The 15,216-nt window shown below is 37.8% G+C and overlaps 1 protein-coding gene across 2 annotated transcripts in view; it reads left to right on the top strand.

The window, feature by feature from the left end:
- lrmda (leucine rich melanocyte differentiation associated) overlaps positions 1–15,216 on the top strand; it is a 235,907-nt gene that overhangs the window by 146,997 nt on the left and 73,694 nt on the right. For both annotated transcript variants that reach the window (XM_023326880.1, XM_023326881.1), the window contains 3 exons: positions 4,665–4,791; positions 6,056–6,195; positions 11,850–11,976. In XM_023326880.1, coding sequence (XP_023182648.1) covers positions 4,665–4,791; positions 6,056–6,195; positions 11,850–11,976 — 394 coding nt within the window. The remainder of the gene's footprint in view (positions 1–4,664; positions 4,792–6,055; positions 6,196–11,849; positions 11,977–15,216) is intronic.

The following is a 15,216-nucleotide window of genomic DNA, read 5'->3' as shown; positions in this document are numbered from 1 at the left end:
GCCTGAACACACTGTTCCCATCTTAAAATGGTGCTGGCGGCATACTGCCATGGTGATGCTTTTGCTCTGGCAACTTTTTAGAGTTAATGGGAAGATGGATTGAGCTAAATGCAGGGCTAAATGCCTGAGACTATGAAAGATTGTCTCCCTTCCAACAAGATAATCTAAATGTACAGCCAGAGCTAGGGTGGATGGTTTAAATCAAAGCCGTATGCATGTGCTATAATGGCCCAGTCAAAGCCCAGACCTAAATCCAACTGCAAATCCATAGCAAGAATTGAAAATCAATGTTCAGAGATGGTTTTCTGCTCAGTTTAATTGAGCTTGAGCTATTTTACAAAGGATGGGCAAAATATCCCGTAGAGTCATGCTCCAAATTGTTTGTGGCTCTAAGTCTAACAAAGTAGTTTTAGAGACGCACGCCACAATTTTCATATTCTTTTGTGTTCACCTCTTACAAAAAAGTCCAATAGCATTTTGAAAAGTTTAAAGTATTGTCTAATGCAGTTCATGGTTCTGTATTGACCTTTTAGTGTAGTGTGTCTCTGGTTTCATTCCTTTCCCTAAATCATCCTTTCACCCTTGTTAAGTTTATCACTGCCAGTCCACACACAGTTGTCATCCGAGATCCACTTTCTGTACTCTATTTATTACAGTACCACATCCTCGCAAATAATCTGAAGTGAACTTTTAAAAGTGTGTAATGCTCACATGAAGGTTATCATAGCTCTGGAATTGATCAATTCTTCAAGCAGTTATCTGTTTCCTTCTGTAAAGGATGTCAGAGTTCCTGCAACTCTGCAGATCCAGCTGGCCTAACTTAAAGTAAGATTTCCTTTTTTTTCTGCACTTATGCAACCATTTGAGAGGACGTCAGCTGCTGGACTGTGGACTTCAGCTCTGAAGTCTCTCCAGCTTTTCAAAGTCCTTAGATTTGGATGTGAATTCAAGGACGTTTTCGAAGTACTGTGCAGGAGCCCAGATGTGGTTCCACAGTAATAGAGAAAGCATTGTATTAATGCATGATAGGTTGAGCAAGAGCAACTTCACTCAGGCCACAGTTTCAGAAGCAGATGGAAGACTGTGTAACACATGTTAAGTAGCCAAGACTGCTGTTCTTAATTTTTCATGTGTTGCCTGACGATATCCAACATGACACTGGTGCACACCATTGGCAGAAGTGACTGACATTCCAGCCAATAACAAGCGAGAGTTTTTTTCCCTCTGTTGTCAGCTGTGGTTTATCAATCACTATGTCTGCATCAGTATTAGTGTATTGATCTGGGAAAGCTGCGCTCTGGGTCAGCGTCTCCGCTCAAATGTCCTTGTCTGGCTTCTCACATCCTCCACTTCCTCTACTGAGTTTCTGCTCCTGCTAAAAATGTATCTATCTCCTCTTGGGGCTCAGTCGGCAGGATATTTGTAGATAATGGTGGTTTCAGCACATACACCCACCACTTATGTAAGCTCCAAAGCACGTACACCGATATGCAGGCAGCGTTGTGTGATGTATAATGGCGGGCTTACACAGGCTAAGTGGTAGTCAAAGCGTAAAGACAGCCCATGTGAAGTATTAGCTCTGACAATGAGGCTGATCATAATTATCTTAACAAGTGCAGGATTCATTGCCTTACCTCGTTAAAGCGCCTTTCTTTCTCTGAAAGCTACTGCTGCTCGGTCTCTTCATGATAGAGACCGAGTGTTTGATCATATATGGTAGATATTTATTTTTCTAAATATGTACCAAATTGTTCCACTCTGACTTGAATTAATTATTACTCATAAAGTATTTTATTTTACCTTTTAACAGTCACCTTCTTAAAAATACAAAGGACAATTGGTGTTTTTGTGGAAATCATGCAGTTATTGCTGCTCTTTTTGAAGAATAGAAATAAACAAAGAGACGTGTATATTTTATCATTACAAGATAATTTTTGGCTCTTCTTTTTTTCTTGATTCCCAACTTTTACCAAACATCAGTTGCAGGCAGTTATTCTCATTAGTGTTTTTAAAGAAAAAAAAAAACACAGGTTTTTTTTCAGCTTTTTTTTTATTAAGGAAAGTGCTTTTACTGCAGTGCTTAAACTTTGTTAGTTATCCAAGCTGCACATTAAAACAACAAGGCTTATAAAAAGTAATGAAAGCAGCTATGGAAGTCTGCAGAGGGGAGCATAGAGAGCTGGAGAGTATTAGAAGTTCAATCCCAGCGCTGTAGCTAATGCTGGATGGGACCTAGTGGCTCTCCCCTGGCTGTGAATTTAACTGATTAAATCAGCCAGTGCACGCAGTGGTGGTGACATGAAAACAACAATTAATAAGGCTCCCCCCCGTGCCATGCGGCTCCCTTTAACCGAGCAGCTAATAACATAACCCACAGGACTGCAGCCCATCAGACACACACACGCAGGCACCCACACAGATGGCTATAGTTTGTTTGCAGCCTTTTGTTCACAGAAAATTAAATGTTTATCCAAGGTGGTAGGATATTTCTCTCAACTATTCTTTAATAAATATTATACTTGTAACGTAATAGCAAGTTCTTCCTAATGTGCTTTAGTTGTTTTAGGACTTCATGTTTGTTTCATTGATCCCTATATTTACAATTAAGACAGAACATTTTTTTCAACATTTTTCCTTCATCCACAAATGGAAAAAGAGCACAATTTAATATACAAATATATGTAAGATGTATATTTCTTATTAGTGTGATTCCGAGGTAAGAATTATCTAGTTTGACATGCTTCCTATCTCTTAATAAATGAGAAGTGCAACAGGGTGACGACACACCCAAACCAAATTCGAAAAGAAAAAAAAAAAAACCTGCCACTTCTCTCCGTTCATCCATCTTGCTGCTGCATTTACCATTCCTGATAAGAGGTTGTCAGCGGGCAGGTTTGCCAGCACACTGGCAGGGTGCTGTCAACTTTCCTTGTCGGGGTGTATGTGTATGTGTGTGTGTGTTGATGTCTTCTCACTCTGACTCTCCAGCCAGTCAAAAATATAAAGAATAAATGACCATTTCCTACACTGAATGCTGTTGCAGTAATTTTCTTTGTTGATTATTTAAAGTTTTCAACCAATGTCTAAGTAATTTGAATAGTTAGACTACACAGTTGATTTAGGAAAAAAAAAAACAGTCTCATGAGTTATCCATCTATGAGTTATTTAATTTTTGGGGTGGTTTAAGTGTGTTCAAAATGTGTTTCAATCACTTAGAGCTAGAAATTACTTCACACCCCAGAGTTGTCAAGATTAATGTTATGAGTCAGAAAACAGTGGAATTTGCAGTGTTTGTGGTGGTAACTACTTTCATCAATATGACGTAGTAATAATGTATTTCACCCCAACCAATTACATATTTTTTGGCACTATCTGTGCCACTGATTAAAAGACATGCACACTGCCAGTCATGCTCGAAAATATGCATGTGCAGTAGTCATATTGGATTCTACGAAATTCCAACATCCCAACCCCCATATTCTCTCACCCCCTCCCAAAAAATAAATAAACTAATTCATGTTAGTTTGGTTGTTTTGAACAAAATGTAGCTGATGATATGTAGCCTCCGACACTGACACAGAACCAGGAAAGAGCACTGCGTCATGCTGTAGCTTTTTTAGTCATCGTATCCGGAGGTTTTCCTGCCAGAATGTGACATTGTTCACTGGAATGTTTTCTCATGACACTTGATGTCATCCTTCTTTTATTTTACTGTGTGCATATTTTTATATATAAAAAATTAGCTTAAAATATTTAATTTACTAAAATACCTATTGATTAAGAGTACCTGATTGAATTTAAAACAGTTCTCATTTGAACTGCGAACTGTAAGAGGTTTCGAGAAGTTCAGTGTCTGCAGTGTGTCAGATTTAAATGTCAGTGAAGTCTCCCAGGACGCTTTAACATGGCACTCTGACAGTGAAGGATTAGACAGCACACACATCGCCTTTTGTGTGGCTACTATGACTTGAACTTTGCAGGGCTCTAACATAACTTTTAACACCACCTTCTGTCAATTTTATGCCTGTGTTAATTTGTGTATTTGTGAGAGAGGTGGAAAGGAAAGAAGCTGGGATGACCCCTCACCTCTGTGCAATGTGTCATAAAAATGAACGGAAGGGCCAAATGTTTCCTCCTTTTAAAAGAAAAAAAGCTTTGATGTTGTAATCTGAACACTAAACCCCCCCTATCATGACGCAGTGGCAGAAAAAAAAAAGTTTCCCCTTCTGCTGCATCTGTGATTGTGAGTGTATCCCAGTTCCTCTGTGAAAATGATGGATGACAAGTTAAATTTGTGTCTGGGGAGTGAAGGTGAACTGTGACAGAGTGATTTGTCTTGGGAATGGAGGGTTAGGGTCAGGCGAAACTGGGCGCCTCAAGGCACAAGACATTGACAAATTCATCCTGCCCGCTGCATTTCTGAAGCCTTTTGTTTTGAATCCTGGCTACTCACAAGTGACCCCCATCCCTCATCCTGCCAGCCACTGAAGGATGCCTCGCCATGCCAGGGGAGCTCAGTACCACAAATTCTTGTCATTCACTTCACTGACAGGCTCAGGCCCACACTCTCCTGAAAGGAGAGAGGCTGAAATATTTATTTCTGCACAATAACCGCGGAGCAGATTTGGAGCCATAACCACTTTACTGTTTCCTTATCATTACAGGTCGCTGGCAGGCCTCAAAATGTTTACTGAGCTGGAAGAGTTGGTCGTCGACAACAATCTGCTTGGAAATGACCTCCAGTTGCCCAGGTTACCCAAGCTCCACACCCTGACACTCAATAAGAACCAAATATCCTTTGAGAAGAATCAACTCAGGCCATAATTTATATTGCACTTCCAGACGTAAATTACAGCAAACTGTTTGTTTTTCCCTCTTTCATAAGTGAGTACAATTCCCTATTGTCTGAAAGTGTCTCTTTGTAATGATGTGGCTTTGCAGGAAGCACTCTGTGTAGAAGAACTTGGCTGTCACACAGCTACACACATGACTAGTTTTTGAACTACAGGGACCTCTAGTGGAATCAGATTCAACAGTTACAATAACACACGCTTATTTTCAGAGTAGAAATAAAAGGACATCCTTTATTTATATTTTGCCTTTCTTTTAATACAAAGCATGAAAATAAACATTTTTTTTCCATAATCTGCCCTTGAATTAACAGTACCATGTTTTTAATATATTTCCAGATACTCACATTTTACTTCATTGACTAGCATATTTTCTAGTTGCCAGACACTGCAAACACGTTAAAGCCACAGCTATGTGGCGTCACTGTAAATTTAGGCATAGATGTAAAACATATTGCAAAGCTGTTTATGATCAGTCGGAGAAGTGCGAACTTCCTCTCTGAGCCTCAGAGCAGGTTCGGCAATGTGTCCTGTTTTCCTTTGGTTATGCAGATCCTGCTGGGTAACGATGTTCCCTCTCTCACAAATTCACACACACACGCACACTTCCAGAGTCAACATTAAAACTGGGACTCCTTGAACTGTGCATCTGGGACTGTGTGCTCAGTTCTGTTGTGAAGTGGTCGGCACATGCTAATAGGCCAATTATGTACATCCTGTCGTGGCACGGTGCCATTTTAAAGCTAGAGCGCCGCATTAGTGCAGTTGTATTTTGACACTTTGGGGCTCAATTTTCCAAGTGAATGTATTAGTGATGAATGTGCCTGCTTAGGGGCTGTTTGTTTTTTTTCCATGTTTCGCAAAACTTTTCCACAGCTTAGCTCCAAGAAGCATGGAGTATTTGAACCGCAGGGCATCCATCATTTTGTCACCGTTGTGCACCCGGCCACCTAGGAAATGAAAGAGATTTGAGAGAAAGAGTCAGAGCAGGAGCCAAATTGTGTCAGTGCTATATGCCAAAGCCTGCACCTTAAATTGCACCTCTGTCTGCCCACTCTCACAAAGCCACTGACTAGCCTCTTTGAGCACCTCAATAAATTTGACAGTGACGTGTTTTAGTGTAGACAGGCCTGGGACGGGTTGTGTGCGTAATGAATGCTAATGTAATTAACAGCGCTAGGTCCTTGACATCTGCCCTTTGACACCTGACTGATATCGAGGCCCTGCTGGAACACTTAGCTGATGTGACCCCATCGCTCGAGTACCTAAGCCTGCTGGGAAACGAGGCCTGCCCCAACCAGCTGGTGAGCCTGGATAAGGATGATGATGACTACCAGAGATACAGGTCTGTTGCTTCATGGAGTAACTTTTATGAATAGGATTAAATCTGTAATTATTCATGCTGATGATAGGTTTAGATTTAAGATAATTTTTATTGAACTGAAAAGTTTGTTTTTGATAGAAAATGGGACACCTATCTGTTAAACATATGAAAGGAGTACTAGTAATATATCTGTTTTTTACTTTTTAAAAAAAAGAATAACATGTTTATATATTATTTATACTCTTCTAGATAAAAAATAGATAGATCTTTTTTGGCACTATTTCAATTAAATCCTATTCATATTTATTGAAAAATCTTTTTCAAATTGCCAATGCGGTTTTGTGTTTACCTGCTTTGTGTTGAGTTGTATGTTATTGAGACTGGAAGCGTCATGACCTCAATATTAAGCTTGTTCTACAACTCTCTTGGCATCTTCATTTACTAAATCCACGTTAATTGTTTCGGAACTCTAAAGCTTACAGCTAGTCGACAAAGTATCAAAAACCAAAGTGGACATCTGACATTACGTTTAGGTTTATTTGAGACCGGTATTCAATATATATATTTTTTATATTCAATTTTTGTCCTCATTTCTATATTGATAAAAAAGCATTGATTTATGCATTATTTTTAACAGTTTTAAGTTTGCACAGTGCTTCAGTTCAGCCTTTAAAATAAGTAGGCACGAGGCTGGAAAAGTCAAAGTGAAATTGTATTTTTATTGAATGATATAAGAATACTGGGGTGTTGGTAGAACGAAGGAAGAAAACAAGGAGTTAATCGGTGTGACATTGAGCCGGTGCCAATGACTGAAAGAACCATGGGGGAACCTATGCATTATATAAGAGACTGATTACTATTACAAACAACAAGTGGGACCAAATAACTAGATGTGCAGCAGGTGAAGGGTAGCAGGGACTATTATTTTGAGGCAGAATAAAAATGTCAAAATAACAAAAATGCCTGTTGTAGTATGGCTCAGTGGAAATAAGGCCTTAAAGATTTATCTTAATGTAAATTTATTTCAGGAAAGATATCAAGTTTAACTTTTCAACAACCTCAATTCAAAATTCTAAAATTATTCTTTTACTATTATGTAGGCAGGTTTTCTACCACAACTAATAAGAGACTGTGCTTTTGTAAATTTCAATAAATTTCAAGACGTTAGTTTTTGACCACCAGCATTTGCATTTCATAACCAGACTGTGGACTCAGCTTCATCACTCTAAAAGCTTTGTCAACTGGCCTCGGTACACTCCAGTTTGCAAAATGGATTTCATGTGTGACTAGTCATCGCCACAAATGAGTGTTTACTACCCTGCCTTACCAGAGCAGATGATGCATTAAACATCAAGCCAAGCCCCGAGTCAGGCAATATGACCACCATTTGTCAGGGTCTTTTACATGAAATGTGATAAAAGGCGAAAAGCATACTCTCTTTTGTCTGTTTTAGCCCTAAGTGCTTGTTTCTGACTCTGTGTTTCGTATTAATCATTTACTACCCATGCCTTTCTTGAATAATCTTTTCTTCTCTCTTTTTGTCTTTATACCCCTCTCGCTCTCCGCCTGCCTCCCTCTCTCCCACCCCCTTTCCTTCAAACTCCCTTCCCTACCCTTTTTCTCCTTCTACTTGCATGCTTAACTTACTGGTGAAGAAGGCTGTTCTGTTTTGACTGACAACGTCTACAGTACTGTAATGTAATATTCATAGTGTGTCACATAGTAAAACATCAATTTGAGCGTGATGCAGATTTTATGTCTGACAAGGTTAGGCTGTATGCAGGTCGTGACAGCACTGGCCTTGGGCAATAAATACCCGGCCCAGTGCCTGAGGAGTTCTCGCTCTCTCAAGTGAAATATCCTAGTGTGCCGCATCGGTGACCCAATTAGTGCAGTGACACAGAAATATAGCATTCATTCCTTGAACACTGTAGTGAGCATGGAGGTTAAATGTTGTCCTCTTCTTTGGTGACTTTTAATATCCACACTGTGCCTTGGTTTTTAGTACCAGAATATGAAGGTGAAACAATCTGAATTTTGGGGGGCCGATTTATGATTTTGCCAATTTTAGTTGATTCTGGTTTTTTATTTACAACTATATTAAACAGCGTTGAAAATACATTTCCTTTCTTTTGTTTATACACCTTATTTTAGCTATTAGCATGGCTAGCATTACAAAAGTCCCACTCATGTTTAAAATATTTATCTCAAAAATCATATGTTTTTGATTTGAGAGCTAGATTCCTCATGTTCACTCAGCTTTCTTTCCCTTTCCCCACTCAAAACTGTCATCATTTCTATTGTAATGCCTCTTGAACAAATCGTTTCTCTTTTCTCTGAAGTAAACTCTATAAGCCAAATTGGCACATTCCCAAAAAGCAAGTGACTGAACAGTGACATTATTGGTTCACTAAAGAGAAAATAAGATCTGTGATTGAACAAACAGATTTGAGAGTGTAGGTTTTGTGTCACCAGAGGCAGTTAAGGTACAAGGCACAGAAGTCAAACAGAAGCAAAACATGCAGGGGATATTGGTAAGGAAGGTAGAGTGTGGCGGACACATTTTAAGAGAGAGGGTATTATATCTGAGGAATTAAATGTCCCGTTCTTATACAATAAATGTATCCTGCTAAAATTTGAAACAATAAATAAATAAAAATTCTTCAAGCAACCAATGTGTGTATCCTTTAACTCTGATTCAGGCCTGTTTCACGAGTGATGGCATGTTCAATGAATAAAAACTCAAAAGACGCAACCTGAACACAGCAACTTTGCTTTCATTCCTTCACACTTTCTGGTGTCTGATTGAATATACTCTTAGCTAACTCCCCCCCAAAATTGCACAAGATAAATACAAATTTTCATTTAATGGCAGATGGCACACAGGGCTGCACAATATACAGGAATATGTTATTGCAATATTAGAGTATGAAATATTTATATCACAAAGGGGTGTTTGGAATGCAATAATTGCTGGCTAATATGTTAAAAGTATTTTGAACTTGCATTTTAAATGTTAATATAAAGCAGGCTAAAACACAGACATTTTTTCTGCGTCATGATTTCATTTTAAACTTTGTGTGACATTAAACAATGGCTATCTGCAAGCCCTTTCCAGTCAGCATCCACTTCCACATTGAAATGCTGTGGTTAATGAGACCTGTTCATGCAATTTTGGTGTGTTCACAGATCAGAAAAAAAGCAATATTTTCATAGGTTTAACCAATCTAGATGAAAATACTATCTAAATTATCTAACCAGCTGTTTCTCAGTGTAGCTACTAAACTAACACCATTTTCTGTTCCCTCATGTTGTGGATTCAAAAATCTCTCCATTCTGTTGAGCAAGCCTGTGAATGATCAGTGCACTGCCAATTTTAGACACATGGAAAAGTGACAACAGATGTTAATCCAACTTGTTTTCTCTTTGATTCCATGATGTACATAAATAAACAAAATTTCTCTGACATTCACCCCTTTACCCTGTGGAGAGTTATCAGTTTGAACAATCTGCTGTTGTGGTACATGAAAGGGGAGTTTGAGGAGTCTCAACCACCAACTGTGCTTTGTACTCATTTTTTATGAAATGTTTTAAGTGCTGCTGAGTAATGATTACCCAAAGTGTCTTTTAACTCAATTTAAAAAATATATATTTTATATATATATATATATATTTTTTTTTACTTTAAGATAGGCATTTGATATTTTGGACTGCTAAATAAACTACATCTAGTCCTTTACTAGTCAGGCAGCACCACCACAGTCCTACCCACCCTCCATGTTACCCCCTGCGTCTCTTTTGCTTTCTTATCCTCCCTCAGTGGTTGGGGTTGAATCATTAATATCACCACTGGCTGACAGAGCCTTGTCATATGTTCTGACCCTATGATGGCAGGTTACCTATGGAGAATAACCTCCCTGTGTGTATCCCAAGGGCATCTTCACCTTTGATCATGGAAATGCCCAGAACAAAGTCCTTTTGCATGCAGAGGGACACAGGCTGGGAAGGAGGCCTCCTGGATTTGAGTGTTAGTGTTATTATCAGAAGAAATAAAGCTTCTTGTTAAGGGATTAGTAGAAGATTATTTTAACCTGTCATAAGGATTAGACTGTAAAGGATTCCCGAGTATGTTTTCTAGATAGGAAGTATTGTAATTTTCTTTATTACATCTATGTAATATTTCTTTTCTTCCCTAATTTGCATGTCGATGTTTAATGTTCCTCATCTGATTCCTGCATCCCTCCTCATTATCCTCAGGTGTTGAAAAGTTGACGCAGGCTTTGCCATCTCCCTTCATCGCCATTGCCATCATCAATTTGTCACAACCCCTCACACACACGGGTCTTGTCTCGACCCATATTCCCCGTCCTTTCTCACCCTCCACTTTAGGTGGTTGATGTGTGTCCTTTCTGGCTACCAGCTCAGCCCTGACATACTGGTTCCTCTAACCCTGCCTTCCAGTGAAAGGATCTGTTGTCATCTGTGTATTCCAGCCATTATCTTTTGACGTTTCTCTCCCTCCCAATGAAAGACAGAGTGTGTCTGAAAGCTTAGAGAGGTATCCATGATGCAGCAAGAATGACAGCTCTTGCACAGGTTGTATCTCCTTGTGTGCCATTTATCTGGTATACTCTTATCAGCTTTGAAGGTTATTGCATTCATGGATAGATCACCATTTAATCTGCATCTCCATTAAGCCTGCTTCTTTTCAGGTTTTTCTTAATATTAGAATATAATATTAGAACTTATGTTGCGACTGTATGTCTTAATGACTCCTACAGCATTGAAAATAATTTAAGCCCCTTGAACTTTTACACATTTTTAACACAGTTTTGAAGGGCTTAACAAAAGTTTGCATTAATAGTTGCAAGGCTTTTGCTGTATGTCTTTTCTGGATTCATACATTCAGAGGCATTTTTTTTCCAATTCCTTACAAAATAGTTTAATTTCAATCAGATTGGATGTATAGCATCTGCGAAGGCCATTTTTTAAATCCCTCTTAAGATTTTTAATTGGATATAGATCTTGACTTGGTCATTCCTATACATTTGCATGCTTTGATCTAAACTATTTCATTGTAGAATTTTTAGTGCCTTTAATCTGCTGAAAGGTGAACCTCCCACCCAATTTAAAGTCTCTGAGCATTTGACGTGTTTTCCTATTTTAAACTATGCCAATTTTCTAATGAATTCCAACTAGCTTCTCTTGTCTTGTTGAAGATATACAACCACACTAAGGTTGCATGATATATTATCATCATTATATTGGTGTGTTCAATATTCAGTTTTCAAAAGATTGTTTAGAATGCAATAATTATTGACTGATATAGTCCAAATGTTATCATCTTGCACTTTTTGTGCTGATTTAACCAGTTGGACAAAGTCCCATGGAAACAGAAGTTCATACCAAAAACAAATACATTGCTTACAATACTAAGGGTCACAGTGGTGGAAGCACAGATGAGAAAGATAAGAAAGAATAAAATAGAAATACATCGCTACTGAAATCGCTACATCATCAGAATATTTATGTACTATCACCACTGCAAGATTTTCTAATATTGTTGAGCCCTGACCAAAATCCCCTTTTCCATATGTTTCTGCTGTATGCTCTACATGACCACTTTCTTATGAGAAAATAGTCTAATAAAGCAGATTTTTTTTATTGTCTTACAGGTACTTTGTACTTTACAAATTACCCCAGCTGAAGTTTCTGGACTCCAGGAAAGTAACAAAAAAAGAACTGATGGAGGCACAGGCGAGAGGGGCATTCATGAAAGTGGTGAAGCCAAAGTTGGAAGCAGTAAGTTATTCTGGTGCTCATTTCTTTTCATTTTTTTTTAGCAGTGGCATTGAATTAATTGTGCTCACCTTTTTATTGTATTGCGGTATCCTTTCTTCCTTCCTGTTTTGGCTTGATTATCAGTTTCCATTTGCCGAGATTTTGCCGTTTTGACTCTTTGAACATGAGATTTCCTATCTAAAGTTAACGTTGTATTTTGTTACCTTCTTAAAATAATGGCCTAAGTCATTTTTTGACAAAAAAAATTGCCACTAATTTGTCAAAAAATTATTTAGGCCAAAAAAAAGCACTTTTGGTTTAAAAAACAAAAAAACAACAACAACAAAAAAAAAACTGACATAGAGCTTTGTTTTCGGAAGGTAACAATATGTGAGTTTTGCTTGTGCTCTTCTATAAATGTGCATGAGAGTACATGTGGCCACAGCCTGACCTGATTCCGTATGCATGAACCCAGATCAAAGGCGACGGGCGGCTGTCCAGTCACACTTGTGTTGCCTAGTGTGACGTGTCTGCCTATTGAAGTGACAGCTCATGTACACTCTCTGCACAATCGCTTAATTATCTCAAACCCCATACATTTGTTGGTTGCTCTCTTGTTTTGAGAACCAAAGACTAATTAGACTTCAAGATGTTCATTTGTATTTCTACTCTACCCTTTGTAACAACCTATTTAAAGGCACATCTCCTACCCAGATTGGATTGAATGTAATTGTAAAGTCATTAAATATTTACAATTTAGTTTTAGGGTCTCTAAGGCTCTCTCTCACACACACAGAGAGAGAGAGAGATTTAGAGTACAGCCAAAAGCTTTTTGTGACAAATAAGAAGCATGTGAGTCGATGTTGGTTTTAAAAAAAACATGAGGAAAACAATATATTCATTGTTTTAGATAATAAGCTACGATAGTGTACTCTTTGAGTGTCACTCCATGCTATGCTTTGTTTTTGATCCTCCATGCGAGTGGCAAGCGGGAAAGCAAAACATTGAAATAATTTAACCTCAGACTGCCGTGTTTGGTAGATGGAGAAAAGCAGAGTGAAAACACTGATCACTCACTTTATATGAAAAGAATAGAAAGGACCTCTACAATGCTGTTTGGCAGGGTAAAGTCACTTTTAAGATTGTATTTACATAGCTTGTCAGTAAAAAAGAAATGCTTGGCTTTGTCGCCGCAGCTGTAGATGAAAGGAGAGATAATCACAGATTCTAGCTGACATGATGTGTTTTTGTGTCTTGGTGCCTTTGAACCAGCTGTGTGTGATTATTTATTCCTTATGTAAAGTAAAAGTTTACAGCTTTCATATAAAAAGGGTCTACTTAACATTGTGCTGTAATTTGTGCACTGGAGCATATTCCTGATCTTCTTTTCCTAATTCCTCATTAGTATCGTAAAAGTCGGGCTACACAAAGTGGAAACTGTTTTGGATTTATTCCAGTTTGGGATTCTGGGATTTCCCTGTATCGTTTCCTCAGCTTTATGTTTCAACTATACCAGAGTCTACGAGTCTTGCAAACTTCCCGGCTTCAACTGTCTATATCATCAGAGTTCTTCATAAGATAACCGATGTTGCAGGCCACCAATTAGAGAAGCGTTTACAGCATGAACAGAGAAGATGATGGCATAATTAGATACTCATGTTTCCTTTTATGTTGGCTACAGCAGGATGTTGCTAACAGTACAGTCTCTGTCATTAGCTTTATTACAAAGAATGGTAATTAGCTGTCTCTTTGCTGCATGCATTCAAATTTAAGTCTCAATTAGGCCAAGTATCAAAAAAGAAAATATTAAGAATAATGAAGATTATTTATTAAAATACTTCACAATGGACAAAGCCTAAAAGTTTTGGGGGTTTTTCTTTTGATTTTCTGTCATATTTTTTTTTTTTTTGGCTCCTTTTCATAATTCGTCTTGCTGCAACAGCACAAATACAGTAAATCTAAAACAGAGATACAGCAGCAACTCTAGGAGTGTTAGTGATAAATGCCAACTCCTGACAGCAGAAATTAACAAAAAAGGCCCCTTCTATCACATCATTCTCATTGGCTGATGTATGTTTTGGAAAAGAGATTGTGGCTAACTTCCAGGACCTCTCTTGAGTCATATCGAAGTTAAATGTGACCGCAGTTTAAACTCTCTCTCTTATTTTTTTCTTAATCATACCATTGTGGCATGGCAGTGAGCGATGCCACATGGCTCTGATAAAACAGTTATGGTCTTTAGCACAATCGGAACATCATAGCTTTTCATGCATTCACAATGTTTTCCATGTCGGCTAAATCAAAACCAGACAAGCAAAAACCAGTTTCCAGGAAAAATGAAACCAGGTCAAAAGCTTGTTTGTGAGAAATGCAGAATTAGCACCAAAAAATTAAGTGACCTCTAAGATAGCCATCTTAGTCACATAGGACTGTAATGAAATCTCTCAAGGCAAAACAATGCTTTTGAGAAAATTAAGAAGCTCAGTTTGGGTTTTTTTTTTGCTAATGGAGAAAAGGTTTAATAAACTACAAGCTGTGTTTTAAATAACCTTTAATAAAATCTGTGTAATTCAGTTTATTTATAAATCACTTCATATGTTATCTCAAAGCATTTAAGATGAACAGCTCCAATTGATTTAAATAGTTATATAATCAAATCAGTCCAAATAATTTCACAAAGACATTTCATTTCATTTTGGTTGTCGTTGTAATAGCATGCAGGCAAATTCGATTTATTATGAAAATTACCAATATCTTAACACAAGCTAAATGTCTCTCATCTTCTCTGTGAGAATGGAAATCTTAAATTCAATCTAGAGGTTACGAGGGAACTAACTAACTATTTTTTTGTAATCCATGTGTAATGCATACATTTTAGTAATGAGAGTTTTTAAAAAGGTCATGAAAACTGTTCTTATATTTAACTTCCTTAGACCTTGTAAGAAACTGTTGAACTTTTAACTTCACCAGGCGGGGCAACATTTAAGGGATGATTCTTGCCTTAAATGTTTTGTTTAAATCCTGTAATTTAGGGTTTCTGGTATTTATCAGAGATCATCCAGTTGAGATTGTAAAATGTTCACAAATTACATTTGTTGTTTAAAACTCCTTAATTGTCATGAGGACACTGGTTTGACTAACATGTAAACACTTTGAGGGTGGCAGTTAAGGGGTTAAAACTACACTAATATAAACAGACTGTGATGCTTTGGAATGCATTTGGAAAGATACTGGGATAAATAGTGTGATTTTTGTAGCTAA

The sequence above is a fragment of the Xiphophorus maculatus genome, chromosome 22 (genome assembly GCF_002775205.1).
Source record: "Xiphophorus maculatus strain JP 163 A chromosome 22, X_maculatus-5.0-male, whole genome shotgun sequence".
In the NCBI taxonomy this organism is placed as follows: Eukaryota; Metazoa; Chordata; class Actinopteri; order Cyprinodontiformes; family Poeciliidae; genus Xiphophorus; species Xiphophorus maculatus.
The sequence above is the reverse complement of the archived record's forward strand: the minus strand, read 5'-3'. Positions and strand labels throughout refer to the sequence as shown.